Genomic DNA, 14,291 nt, shown 5'->3' with positions numbered 1-14,291 from the left:
CTTTGCGTTACCCCCTGGCTTAACAAGTGGGCATATGACATGGAAGAATCTTGACGTGGCATGACACGTGGAAATTAATTTATTTTTTTATTTATTTTTAATTGCCAACTCATTAATTAATGTGAGTTTTTAATTAAAAAAATGAAAAAAAAACCTTAAAAGTTGTTATATTTTTATGAACTTACTTAAAAGAAAGTTTTGTTTTTTTTTTTGACTAAAAGTTGTTATTATATATATAAAAAAAAAAAATTATATATATATATATATATATAATAACTAATAATAGAGTAACAAAAAAAAAACGAAGATGAAAAAAAAACTAATAATAATAATAGTAACCAAAAAACTAATAATAATAATAATAACTAATATTATTATTAGTTAAAATATGTGATTGCAGTTTTTTTTTTGGTTATATTAGTTAAAATATGTGATTGCAGTTTTTTTTTTTTGGTTACTCTATTATTATTAGTTATTATTATTATTATGTTTCTTTTCATCTTCGTTTTTTTTTTGTTACTCTATTATTAGTTATTATATATATATATATAAGAATTTTTTTATATATATATAATAACAACTTTTAGTCAAAAAAAAAAACAAAACTTTCTTTTAAGTAAGTTCATAAAAATATAACAACTTTTAAGTTTTTTTTTTTCATTTTTTTAATTAAAAACCCACATTAATTAATGAGTTGACAATTAAAAATAAATAAAAATAAATTAATTTCCACGTGTCATGCCACGTCAAAATTCTTCCATGTCATATGCCCACTTGTTAAGCCAGGGGGGTAACGCAAAGAATCTTGACATTGCAGGGGGTAATCTCAAAAAAATATTTTGCAGGGGGTAACGCAAAACTCGTCTATTTTGCAGGGGGGTATAACACTATTTACCCATATAATATTTATTGACTATTAAAATTAGAATCAAAATATCAAAACTATTAATAAAAAGAAAGAAGCACAATATCAAAAAAGGGAAATACAAACATAAAGGCTAAAAAAAATATTTTTATAAAAGTTCACTTTTTTTTTTTACTAAATAAAAGTATCAATTCATTCAAATTGATAAGCGTACATCGATGCAATACACATTCAAAACCGCTAAAAACAAAAAAGGATAAATCTGCGAACAAACTCATAACATCCGTGTTAATAGCATAAAATGGCATATTGCATAAGCCTACATATTTGACTATACTGAAGTTTCCGAAATATCGATGCCTCCGGGTCTGTAGTGTTGATGGCACAAAAGTCATTGATTGAATCTGCACTGAATCAACCTTAATCCTTCAACCTGAAACAAAAGAACATTGTACCAAGACGGATGACAATACTCTGCACTAAGACGGGATAACAATACTCCGCACTAAGACGGACAAATCAAAACAAAGGATGATGAAATCACAAAAACAAACAAAAGAAATACTAAATATATATGTGGAAATCACGCTTAATTAATTAAAAATAGAAATAAAAACGTTTTGGAGGTGCGATTTTTGGCCTAAATTGACCCTAAATCACCTCTCTCTAGTAGATCAAGAAGAAAAGAAAAAATTGTGACAACTACGGTTAGAGGAGGAGGAGGAGAAAAGGCTTGAGAGCTCAAAAATATATGATATAACTAAAATTGAATAACAAAAGTCCACTTCTTAATGTGACAAAGTTTTTTTTTTATAAATAAAATGTATGCGGTTTGTATCTACGATGCTTGTCTAATATGGAGAGATTGTATTTGCACAACACTATTAGTCTCACATTGCTAGTTTCACAAAAATTTGAGAGATAGCTTCACTATAAACAAATTGGGTAAGATGTTGGAAATTGAAATATACATCAAAGCAAAATGTTTGTAAATGCTTGTGGGGTCAAGCGTTTTTTCATTTAATAATGAAATAAATGCTTCATAATGCAAGTATAGTAGTAAAAAAATTATAAAAAGAAGCTCGATTTTTACCGATTTGAGCTGGTTTAGCAGTTCAATACCCGGTTCTTTGCTCCCCCGATTTTGTCCAATTTTTTTAAAAAAATCCCGAAACCGCTAAACCGCATTGGCTGGTTCACCGATTTGACCTGGTTCCTCGTCGGTTCGACCAGTTTTTTACTGGTTCGTTTGCTGTCCATTTTTCAGGCCAAACCGAACCGCATACATGACCGATTTCCGGTCCGACCAGCCGATCTGGTCCGGTTCATCCATAATTGTTGATTGTGTACTTCCAATTGTTCAAACTAATCTTAATATATCTATTAAGGGTCCGTTTGGTCCAACTTTTTTTTAGAACTTATGCAAATAACTTATGCAATTTTTATATATTATTATAAGTCTGTCAAGTTAGTTTATGATAAAATAGCTTATAAAATTACAATTTTCACTAGTGTGAACTTGTAAAATAGGGGAATGGATTCTCTCAAGTGTGATTTGCACTTGAGAGAATAAAGTGTAATCTAATACCATCTAAATTCATTTTCTCAAAAATTTTATATGTTTCTCTCTCTTGATCAATGATAATAAACCACACTTTATTCTCTCAAGTGAAAATTACACTTGAGAGAATCCATTCCCGTAAAATAGCATAAAACCTAATTTATATTACGGGCAAGTCTAACATACACAAGTGGAGAAAATCATCCACAGTGCACAAGTTAGCAATTATACTATACTATAACAATACGAATTTTACAAAATCCATCGTTGAATTGAAAATTTATATCGTATAAATCATTTATAAAAAGTTTGAGAAAAATTAAAAATAATTTGACATGTCATTAAGACACATGTAGTCAATAAAAAACCATAATTAATACTCCCTCCCGTCCTTTTTATAAGGAACACTTAGGGCAAAAAATTTGGTCCTTTTTATAAGAAACTTTGACCAATTTTCAAATGTTTTAAATGTTCAATTTCAATGCCCTTATTTATTATGAGAGAGAATTTAAAAATAAGTAAGTTAGTTGAATAAAGAGTAATTAAATAAGGGTATACATGAAATAAATTAAAATTTATAATAGTATTAAATAAAAATAACTATGTTAAATGTGCTTCATTGGTCTGTGTGATTTTTTCAAAGTGTTCCTTATAATAAGGACCGGATAAGGACCGGATGGAGTAATATGTAACCAAAACGGTGCGTTTGGCTTCGCTTTCATATTCATTCAACGACGAACGAAGAACCCCAACCCCTAAACCCTAACACCATAAACCTCCATTCCCGCCACACTCACTCTCTCTCGTTGCAGACTAAACCTAAACAATGAACTTCAGATTCCAGAATCTTCTCGGAGCTCCTTACAGAGGAGGCAACGCCGTAATTTCCAACAACACTCTCCTACTCTCACCCGTCGGTAACAGAGTCTCCGTCACTGACCTCCGTAAATCCGAAACCACAACACTCCCCATTCAATCCTCCTCCAATATCTCCCGCATCGCCGTCTCCCCTGACGGTACCTTCCTCCTCGCTATCGACGACAATAACCGCTGCCTCTTCATCAACCTCCGCCGCCGTGCACTACTCCACCGTATCACGTTCAAACACCGTGTTGGTGCTGTTAAATTTTCTCCTGATGGAGGACTCATCGCTGTTGGTGCTGGTAAACTTGTTCAGATCTGGCGATCCCCTGCTTTCCGTAGAGAGTTTTTTCCGTTTGAATTAGTTAGAACTTTTGCTGATTTTCATTCTAAAATCACTGCTTTTGATTGGAGTCCTGATTCTAATTACTTGCTTGTTGCGTCTAAGGACTTAACTGCGAGAATTTTATGTTTGAAAAAACTTAAGGGTGGTGCTAAGTATAAGCCTTTTTTGTTTTTAGGTCATAGGGATTCAGTTGTAGGTTCATTTTTCGGTGTTGATTCTAAAACTAATAAGGTTACTAAGGTTTATACGGTTACTAGGGATTGTTATTTGTTAAGCTGGGGTTTTACAGGAGAGGAGGAATATTCCTCCGCGCCTTCATCGCCGGGGACGCCGGAAAGGGAATTGGAAGGGGATTTGATGAATGTGGATGATGATGGTGATGTGAAGAAGAGGAAGAGGAAGATGAATGAACTTGAATTTGAGGATGGGGGGTACTTATGCAAAGGGAAATGGGCGTTGTTGAGGAAGGATTGTTTTAATCAGGCCCCGGCGAAGGTTTCGGCTTGTGATTATCATAGAGGATTAGATATGGTTGTTGTTGGATTTTCTAATGGTGTGTTTGGGTTGTATCAGATGCCGGATTTTGTGTGCATTCATTTGTTGTCCATATCAAAAGAGAAGATAACCACTGCTTTGTTTAATGATCTTGGAAATTGGTTGTCCTTTGGCTGTGCGAAACTCGGTCAGCTCCTTGTGTGGGAATGGAGGTCTGAGAGTTATATTTTGAAGCAGCAGGGTCATTACTTTGATGTCAATTGTGTCGCATATTCACCCGACTCTCAACTCCTTGCTACTGGTGCAGATGATAATAAAGTGAAGGTAATCAACCGCCTTTTTGTAGCATTGTACTTTTTGTCATGCGTGTGTATATTGTTTGATCTTTGATTGATTGTGTTGCACCTATATGATGTTTTACTGTGCATTGTGGAAATTGTCTTTGGCTCTTTGCTAATTAATATGTAATTTGAATTTCTTACATAAATTATGTCGCTTATGTTTGCTTCCAAGAGACATGTTTAGAGCACAAACACTGAATAAATTGATCATGATGATATAATGTCACCAGAACATGTTTATTGTGCAGTAGTCAAATATTTATTTATTTGTATTAATCAGAGTGTGCAGCTAGCCAGGTACATTTTTAAATCAGTATAAATATATGCATTTAGGTAGGGTGTTTCACATTGTATCTTTAATTATCTGTGCATATTGCATGATTCAAGAAAATTTTTGTACTTATCTGCTTCAGGTTTGGAATGTTTCCTCGGGCTTTTGCTTTGTTACATTTACTGAGCACACTAATGCTGTTACGGCTCTGCATTTTATGGCAAGTAACAATTGCCTGCTCAGTGCATCTCTTGACGGGACTGTTCGTGCGTGGGATTTATTACGTTATCGGAATTTTAGAATATTTACTACCCCTTCTTCAAGACAGTTTGTTTCTTTGGCAGCAGTTCAAAGTGGTGAAGTGATATGTGCGGGCACTTCAGATTCCTTTGAGGTAACCACTTCACAGAAGTTAGGTGGTTTCTAATTATATTGATATTTATTTCTGTATTTTTTTTACCCTTAATGGTCAATGATATGTGCAACAGATTTTTGTTTGGTCGATGAGAAATGGCCAATTGTTAGATGTGCTTAGTGGTCACGAAGCTCCTGTTCACGGGCTAGTATTTTCTCCAACAAATGTGAGTTAGCTTTTCTTCTATTGTTATTCATCTGCATAAGTTGATGTCTTCTTATCGTCTACCATGATCTACAATGTTTTTAGTAGTTTTATTTTTCTGTTGCTACATTGTCTACTTATTATAAATACAAAGTCTTTTGATTTTATAAAATAGTTATTTTTCTAACTCTATGCAGATGCCTCAGTATTATCAAATTTGATGCTAACTTTTGTCTCAACTCTTGAGACATGATAAAAAGATAACTGTAATTTCTTTTGTATTTGTATATGTTTTTTCATTGACTAAGATACTTAAGCATTATTTCCTTTCTCTTTGTGCAGGGTGTCTTGGCTTCATCATCATGGGACAAGACTGTTCGGTTGTGGGATGTCTTTGATGGAAAAGGAACAGTTGAAACATGGCCTCACTCACATGATGTTCTCACAGTTGTTTATCGTCCAGATGGAAGGCAGGTAGCTTGCAGTACATTGGATGGGCAAATTCATTTTTGGGATCCAATAGATGGTTTGCTGATGTATACTATAGAAGGTTCTAGAGATATTGCTGGAGGTCGTCTTATGACTGACCGTAGAACGGCTGCTAACAAAAGTACAGGGAAGTTTTTCACAACCTTGTGTTATTCAGCTGACGGAAGCTACATATTAGCTGGGGGAAGTAGCAGATATATCTGCATGTATGATGTTGCCGATCAGGTTGGTTTGCATGTATTTTATATTCCTATTCTTGTCACGTATTTTGCATATCTAAAAATATCATCATATGCTTATGAAATGTTAATAGAATCCCCAAAAAATGTATTTTCTAGAAAAGCTTCTTCTTTGTTGATTCACAACACAAATGCTCTTAGGTTGAGAGACCAACATATGGATGGTATAGGTTAGGGGGATGTTTTGGACAGCTTAATCGTGTTTATTCAGTAAGAGCTTATCATATAAGAGCACAATATGTTCTTTCTATCCAAGATAAAATTAGGGTGAACTATATAAGCCATTTTTATAAGCTGTCTCAAGGATCTTATGAAATAAACTGAAAACAACTTATGAAACTTATCATAAGCTGTTTATGCTATCTCTTCTTCCTCGTTGTTTGTGTATTACCTTCTAAACCTTTTATGTTGGTGTTGTCACGTGTTGTAAAATATTGAGTGTTCAATTTCATTTTGGATGCATATATAATATCAACTAGGGGTGCTCACGGTTCGATTTGGATCGGTTTTGTGGCAAAAATCCATCCGATCCAAAGTTAAAATTACTCGTGGTTCGGTTCGGTTTTGGATGGCTAACTAAAAAAATCTGATCCAATTTTGTGCGGTTTAATTTGGATTGGTTTTTGGACATCCAAATTACAAATAAAATTTTATTTAATTAAATATTAATATTATAAATACATGGTAAAATAATATATTTGATGTAAAATATAACACATAATATGTTAAAAATTAGGCAAAAAAATAATATTAATATAAGATAAAGGACTTGTAGTGTAATTTTGCCTAAAAATTAATATTTTGCAATGACAATTATCAAATATATTTGAAATTTATGAAATAGTAAAAATAAATAGATGAATTGAACTAATAAGTATTATTGAGAAAATTAAAAACCAACAATTAATATGTTAATACAATATATCATACTAATAAAAAGTTAAATAACTATTAAAAATTATGTATGCGGTTTGGTTCGGTTTTGAAAAATCAATCCAAAATCCGATCCGATCCAGCGGTTTTCACAAAAGGACATCCAAACACATCCATAAATATTCGATTTTTTGCGGTTTTCGGTTTTTTGGATCGGTTTGCGGTTATTTTTTGGATTGGTTTGGATTTGAGCACCCCAACCAGTCCCAGTCCCAACCATTTAACTTATCATGATTCATAGTACAGTTCTGTTTATTAATTGCAATCTCTTTTGTACAGGTATTGCTGCGACGTTTCCAGATAACTCATAATCTTTCGTTAGATGGAGTACTTGACTTTTTAAACTCAAAGAATATGACTGATGCTGGACCTCTAGATTTGATTGATGATTATAACAGTGACATTGAAGAAGGTGTTGAAAGACAAACACGAGGGAAATTAGGATTAGATTTACCAGGATCCATGGCTAACCGTGGAAGACCTATTATTCAAACAAAAGGCCTTAAAATTGCCCCTACTGGGCGGAGTTTTGTCGCAGCAACGACTGAGGGAGTTTTAGTTTATTCTGTGGATGAATCGTTCATATTCGATCCAACTGACCTAGACATAGATGTCACACCAGAGGTACTATTTTTTTTTTCCGAAGTTGTCAACCTTTTCACATATTTCTTCTTGAAAGACTATAGATTAGTTCACCTTGAAGAATAACAGATTATTACCAAAACTATTTTCTGTACAAGGCAATGATTTGAAAATAAGCAAGCAAGTTGTCTTCCAGTTTCAATTGTAGGAAGAGGAAACATTTTTCCTTTTATAGTGTGGGTTCTGTCATGCATTCAATTTTATATTTGCGACTCTATAAGAAATAGTTTAATTTTTCAACAAACTTTGGTAAAAGGGAAAACTTATGCAACATATATAACTTAAATTGTCCTTTGCTCCATTAGCTATATATGGTGATCTTGTTTCGCTACTGTATCTCCTATTTTGATGTCATTTGTAACATGGGCTTTCATTGCTCAACAGGCTGTTGATAAAGCTCTTAATGAAAATCAACCAAGTAGGGCATTGATCCTTAGTCTTCGCTTAAATGAGGACTCTCTCATTAAAAAGTGTATCTTTGCTGTTAGTCCAGCGGATATCCCAGCAGTTGTCACATCAATCCCATACAGATATCTCCAGCGATTAATTGAGGCACTAGCATCTCTTCTAGAAAAGTGCCCACATTTGGAGTTCATACTTCGATGGTCTCAGGTATTCTTTACTTGCTTAAACTAAACACACACACACATAGAGGGAGAGAGGATGTGATACCAATGAGAGTGTTGGAAGTACTAATCTTGATAATTCAATCATAAATTGATAGTCAGTATGCAAACTCTATTTTATACCTTAATAATATGATTGATTCATTTTGCACAAGGTGAATAGTTGGATACATAAATTTCATATTAAAGTGTATACGTATAAAAGTTTGCACAAGGTGTCAGGTGATCCTATCATATCCAGTTGTTCTATCAATTGATATTTATCTTTGTTATGGCAGGAGCTCTGTAAATCCCATGCAAATTCTATTCAGCAGAACTCTAGAAATTTGCTCCCATCACTAAAATCGTTGCAGAAATCCATTACTAGTATACATCAGGATCTTGCCGATACATGCTCCTCCAATGAATATATGCTGCGATATTTATGCTCTTCTAGTGCCAGTAAATAATTGAAAGCCACAATTCACATATTGGATTTTAGTAGGTTTTGCTCATGAAACTTTGTCCACCCTGATTGTTTTATTTTAATATGGTAAATGTTGAGTACCATTGGGTTGTAGCAACCCCGAAGGAATCAAAGCAAGATTCGTTATAGCATGGCCTCATGCCAAACTAACTTTGCAGCATTATTTAAAGGAATTTACCCTTGAATACAAATTTTGCACCTGGAACTCGAGCTAGACAGTTTGACTGTTACACACTACAGCGACAATTATTCTAATGCATTTGTCTTTATAGAATGTAGAGGTTGAAGTTCCAGGATATCCAGTAGTGTGTTTTGAATCAAATATGTTAGGAATTATTTGATGAAAAATGTTAAGAGATCATGTCAGAAAATTTTCCCAAGTAATATATCTTGCTTGTTTTGTTCAATTTTGGATCATTTTATTCTAAACACCATTAAATTGTATCAAAATTCTGGCGCTCTTTTTTTTGCTCTTATGCCTATGTACCATTATAGTTTTCATGTTTGTTTTCATGTTTATTTTATTGCATCTTTGTTGGAAATGTTGCAAAAAGAATGCTTTAGGGGAACAAAAAGAAACCCGTAAAATGTGGGTGGTAGGAGGTTAAAACTCCCTTGCATGTACCGTAATTGTTTTTTATATATATTTAAAAAATTTAGTGATTGAAACTCGTGATTAGTTTTGCTTCACTGTTTTCAATTTTGTCCATGAATTGATTTCACGTTTATGCTTTGTTTGGATCACAATGAAACTTAAAGGAATGATCGTAAAATGAATGAACTTTAAAGCAATGAAAGTGAGTAGAAAATGAATAACTATATGTGATTATTCTTAAAAAAACTGTGATAAGAGTGAGGAGATCGTTGAAAAAGTAGAACTTTCTGTCTGGGGTTATTTTTTCTCAGTGGGAGGAAAACTAAATTGTGCAACTCAGTTAGATTACTTTTGTAAACTTTCATTTCCTCCTAGTAGCTTTCAAAGTAAATAAATGATTTATTTTATAGTTCCAACTTTCAAATAAGTGATATAATCTTGATTTACGAGCTTTTAAAAGTTGAGATTTTATTTTGTCACCCTACTAATTTTCTTGCGCGCCCTACTTAATTACCAAAATATCTTCTGTCTGTTACTTAAGTAGTGGATGCTATAAAAATAAGAAATTTGAGGGAAAACATCATACATTACATGTCCTCTACTTAAGTAGCGGAGGATAAAATAGGAGTACGGCGGACGAGAAGTGGTAGGGTGGTAAAACAATCTTGAGGCTTACTTTTGCCACCCTACTAATTCTATTGTGCACCCTATGAATTTATCAAAATACCCCTATTTGCTACTTAAGTAGCGGACATCCCTCAAAAGCATCATACCTTTATAATGTCCACTACTTAAGTAACAGACGATATTTTTCAAAAAAATTCATTTTTATAACGTTCGCTACTTAAGTAGCGAAACCGTAAAATGGAAAAATCGTAGGACGCATGAGTAACCGGTAGAGTAGCAAAAATTAATTCTCAAAAATCTCTCTTAAAAGCAGCAGCATGTGACCCAAATTGGATTTATACTACTCAAATGCAATGTTATGTCCTACACGTGTTGACTAAATGAATTAAATCCATATGTTATGGACCATGTTTAATTTGTATTTTCGTTGAAACAAACAGGCTAGAATATCTTAATGTGATTTAGACAGTTATATAATTATATTCATAGGATATTAATGTGTTGTCTTGATTTTTTTTTTTTTTTGGTTTATTTTGATGCATTTAGTTTCATTTATTCTTTTATACCGAGTGCATCTAAAAAAATTGGTGGTGAAAAAATGTGTTGGTATGGATTTCATCTTTTAAAGGAAATTTGTCTTAGTAATGTGGAGTTCAATTGAGAGGTAGATAAAGTGAGCAAAAATTGTTTGAGCTGGAATTCAAGCTCAAACTGAATTTAAACCTAAGCTTCATTCTTATGCTATTCTTATTCAAAATATTAAAGAAACTTAACTCTCGATGATTGGAACTTTAAGATTATCCACACACACCCTTGGATGAAACTTTTATGCTAATTTTGTTACATAGATAGCTACATCTCAATACTCTCTTCTAATTGATTGTTCTCAATGAATCTCCTAATGATGCGACAGGCTTGCTTTCCCTTGCCTTATTTTTGCTTCTCATGCTTTTGTATCTCACCAAAAACAATTGTTTCGGACAAACCTCTTTTAACGTCAACTGCTCCATGCATTAGATATTAGATGTTTTCTCTTCCCAATCCCGTAAATCTTTTATCCCCTTGAATTTCCAATTTTGCCCTTGTTTTTTTGCCTTGAAAACAAATTTCGGTTTTTAAAAACCGAAATTTACTCTGAATTTGTACTAGTGAAAATTCGGTTTCCGCGAACCGAATTTTTCTGCAAAGGCAAAATTGGAATATTGGGGGTATAAAAAATTCATGGGAGGTGAGAAGAGAAAACATCCAGATATTATGGAGAAAAAAAAAACAAGGAGAAAGGGACAAAGGTATATACAATAAATTTTAAAAAAAATGAAATTGCGAGCGAGAGTTATTATTATTATTATTACTACTATATAAATTTTAAAAAACGTAGAAAAAACTTTTATTTATCCTTTTAATGTAGAAAAAACTTGCAAAAAATTATAAATAATCTTTTATTATGATAAGTGACCATGCTATAAATTGTAAACAACGTCTTTATCCAAATAGGGCCATATCCATATGCCCATATGTGCCACATGACAATGACATAGTTCATGTTAATGTTACTACTTTTTACTCATAATTAATTGCTTTTGAAACATCAAAGTCTAGGAAGGATATACTAGTAATCTATAACTTTATGACCACGTTTTGTTTTCCATGCGAACAAATTGATCGTGTTAGGAAAATGTTCAGCAAATCCAAAAGGTAGAACAGTAAAATAATACTATGAAACAGTGATGAAATGTAGACATGTCTAACTTTTTCATGCTTTGATTAATGTTTACCATGATGTATGTTCTCTTTCACCATGGCTTGATGTTTCTTTAGTACTTTTATTTTCATTTTTTTAAAATCAAACATCAATATTTAGATAATAGAAAAGTTATAAATAAAAGTATATTTGAATGTAATATTAGTAGTGTTGGAACAAAATGAATTTGTACAATGTTCTTAAAGTTTTGATGATAACAAAGTATTGAAAAGAATAAATTGGATATACTAATGTGTGTTCAAGTGTGCAGAACCAAAGATTAAAAATTTGCATGAACACATGAAAAACATATGCATTTTTGGGAGAGAAGCTACAACAATCGGTAAGAATCTAGATGATAGATTCTAGTAAGCAAAACTAGAATTTGAAGAAGGTCAGAAGCTAAGAAGTCAGGTTCTGATAAGTCGGGATCTGAAGAGTAGCTTCTGAAGAATGTTGCATCTGAAGAGCGTAGAACCTGGATGATACGTCAGCATCAGAACTTCTGAAGTGTCACTATCAAGTTCATAGTCAAATTTGTCTTCTTCGGATCACGTGCAATATCAAACAAAGACAAGTGAAAAGAAACGGTAATGTCCTTTTATGGCTAAGCAATTCAAATGTCTTTCAACGACATTATCTACATCAAAGCAGCAATCATGATATTTAGACAGTGGTTGCTCAAGACACATGACTGGAGACAAACACATGTTCCAAGCTTTAACTCTGAAAGGAGGAACCGTAGGATTTGGAGGAAATAAGAAAGGCAAGATCATTGGTATGGGAAGTGGGAACTATTGGTAACTCTTCTATCTCTATTTATAATGTATGGTTAGTAGATCCACTTAAACATAACCTACTTAGTATTAGTTAATTTTGTGATAATGGTTATGATGTAACTTTTGATAAAGACATTTGTCCGGTTCTTAACTCTGACAAATCCATATTGTTCGAAGGCATTAGAAAAGACAATGTGTACAAAATTAACTTCTCTGAATTGGCTTATCAAAAGGTAGTTTGCCTATTATCAATGAGTGATGGAAAATGGTTGTGGGATAAACGCTTAGGACATGCTAACTGGAGATTAATCTCAAGCTTAGCAAGTTGAAACTTGTCAAAGGATTGACAGAGATAAATTATCACTCAGATGCTCTCTGTGGAGCATGCCAAAAAGGGAAGATTGTCAAAACCTCCTTTAAATCTAAAAACAGTGTCTCTACTACTAGACCTTTAGAACTGCTTCACATTGATCTGTTTGGTCATGTTGTAGTGCATCAGTCAATGAAAAGAAATATGGATTAGTGATTGTTGATGACTTTATCAAATGAAATTGGGTAAAATTTCCGAGATCTAAAGATGAAGCATATGATGTGTTTAGCAATTTATGCACAAAAATACAAAATGAAAAGGAATTAAAAATCTTAAAAAGTCAGGAGTGATAATGGGATTGCGTTTGAGAATGAGCCATTTGAAAAAATTTGTGAAAAACTTGGAATCATTCATGAATTCTCTTCTCCTAGAACTCCACAACAAAATGGAGTAGTAGAGAGAAAGAATAGACTTTTACAAAAAATGGTCAGAACCATGCTCCATAAACACAATCTGGCAAAATATTTTCAGGAAGAAGCTATAAATACAACATGTTATGTTTAAAATAGAATTTATATTAGATATATTCTAAACAAAACATCAGATGAGCTTTTTAAAGGAAAGAAAACTCATCATCTCTTATTTTCATCAATTTGGTTGTACTTGTTATATTTTGAATAATAAAGTTTATTTGAAGAAGTTTGATGACAAGACTCAGAAGGGTATCTTCTTGGGATACTCTGAACGCTCTAAGACATATAGAGTGTATAACTCATAAACCAACATGGTTGAAGAGTCTATACATGTTAAATTTTATGACAACGAGTATGATACTACAACAATGATCAGAGCTAGTGGGTAGTTTGTTAAAATTGCAGGTTTCATAAGACATGTAAGAATCTACTCAACCATCAAAAGCAAGAGCGTCAGAGACATACATCCCAAAATCTAGTGAACCTTAATTAAGAAACTAACCAAAAAGTTGTTTATGAAGAAATGCAAGATAATTCTCTTGAAGCTCATGATGGCTCCCATGAAGATACACAACTTAAGAATACCTTCAAGTACAAGTCTTCACATCCGATGAACTCATCATTAGAAGCTATCAGATTACCCTTATCTTATGCTGTTAATCATGGTATCACACTGTATCAAATGAATGTTAAGAGTACATTCTTAAATTGAGTAATTTCTGAAGAAGTGCATGTCAAATAACCACCTGGGTTTTATGATGTAGTTCATCTAGAATATATTTTTAAACTCAAGAAATCACTCTCTGATCTTAAATAAGCTCTCAGAGCTTGGTATGAGAGATTGAGTAATTTTCTTTTAGAAAATGATTTTAAGAAATGTTAGGTTGATACTACACTTTTTAGGAAAGCCGTAAAAGTGACTTTTGACACCACATATATTCAGGTCATCTCACATTCAATGTGAGACTTTTTAACACACCGCGCTCATGCCCAACACTATTGAGCAAAATAGGTGATCAGGATCAAGAATCCAACCCATTGATGCACTATCAGGATTCACTCTCGCTCCCCC

The 14,291-nt window shown here is 32.9% G+C and overlaps 1 protein-coding gene across 1 annotated transcript; it reads left to right on the top strand.

Annotated features, from left to right (window-relative positions):
- Positions 1–3,109: 3,109 nt before the first annotated feature.
- LOC123889859 (periodic tryptophan protein 2-like) lies at positions 3,110–9,101 on the top strand. The gene is made up of 7 exons (XM_045939364.1): positions 3,110–4,452; positions 4,883–5,134; positions 5,229–5,321; positions 5,642–6,013; positions 7,240–7,584; positions 7,987–8,214; positions 8,507–9,101. Exons 1-7 carry the CDS (start codon positions 3,253–3,255, stop codon positions 8,675–8,677), a joined length of 2,661 nt encoding a protein of 886 aa, XP_045795320.1. The 5' UTR covers positions 3,110–3,252; the 3' UTR covers positions 8,678–9,101.
- Positions 9,102–14,291: the final 5,190 nt, after the last annotated feature.

The sequence above is a fragment of the Trifolium pratense genome, linkage group LG6 (assembly GCF_020283565.1).
Source record: "Trifolium pratense cultivar HEN17-A07 linkage group LG6, ARS_RC_1.1, whole genome shotgun sequence".
Classification (NCBI taxonomy): Eukaryota; Viridiplantae; Streptophyta; class Magnoliopsida; order Fabales; family Fabaceae; genus Trifolium; species Trifolium pratense.
Note: the sequence above shows the minus strand (reverse complement) of the source record. Positions and strands in the feature narration are given on the sequence as shown.

Coding starts and splice junctions, on each gene's coding strand:
- LOC123889859 (XM_045939364.1), top strand. CDS start 3,253: ATGAACTTCAGATTCCAGAATCTTCTCGGAGCTCCTTACAGAGGAGGC. Junction 5,135..5,228: donor GCACTTCAGATTCCTTTGAG/GTAACCACTTCA, acceptor TATGTGCAACAG/ATTTTTGTTTGGTCGATGAG. Junction 8,215..8,506: donor TCATACTTCGATGGTCTCAG/GTATTCTTTACT, acceptor TTGTTATGGCAG/GAGCTCTGTAAATCCCATGC.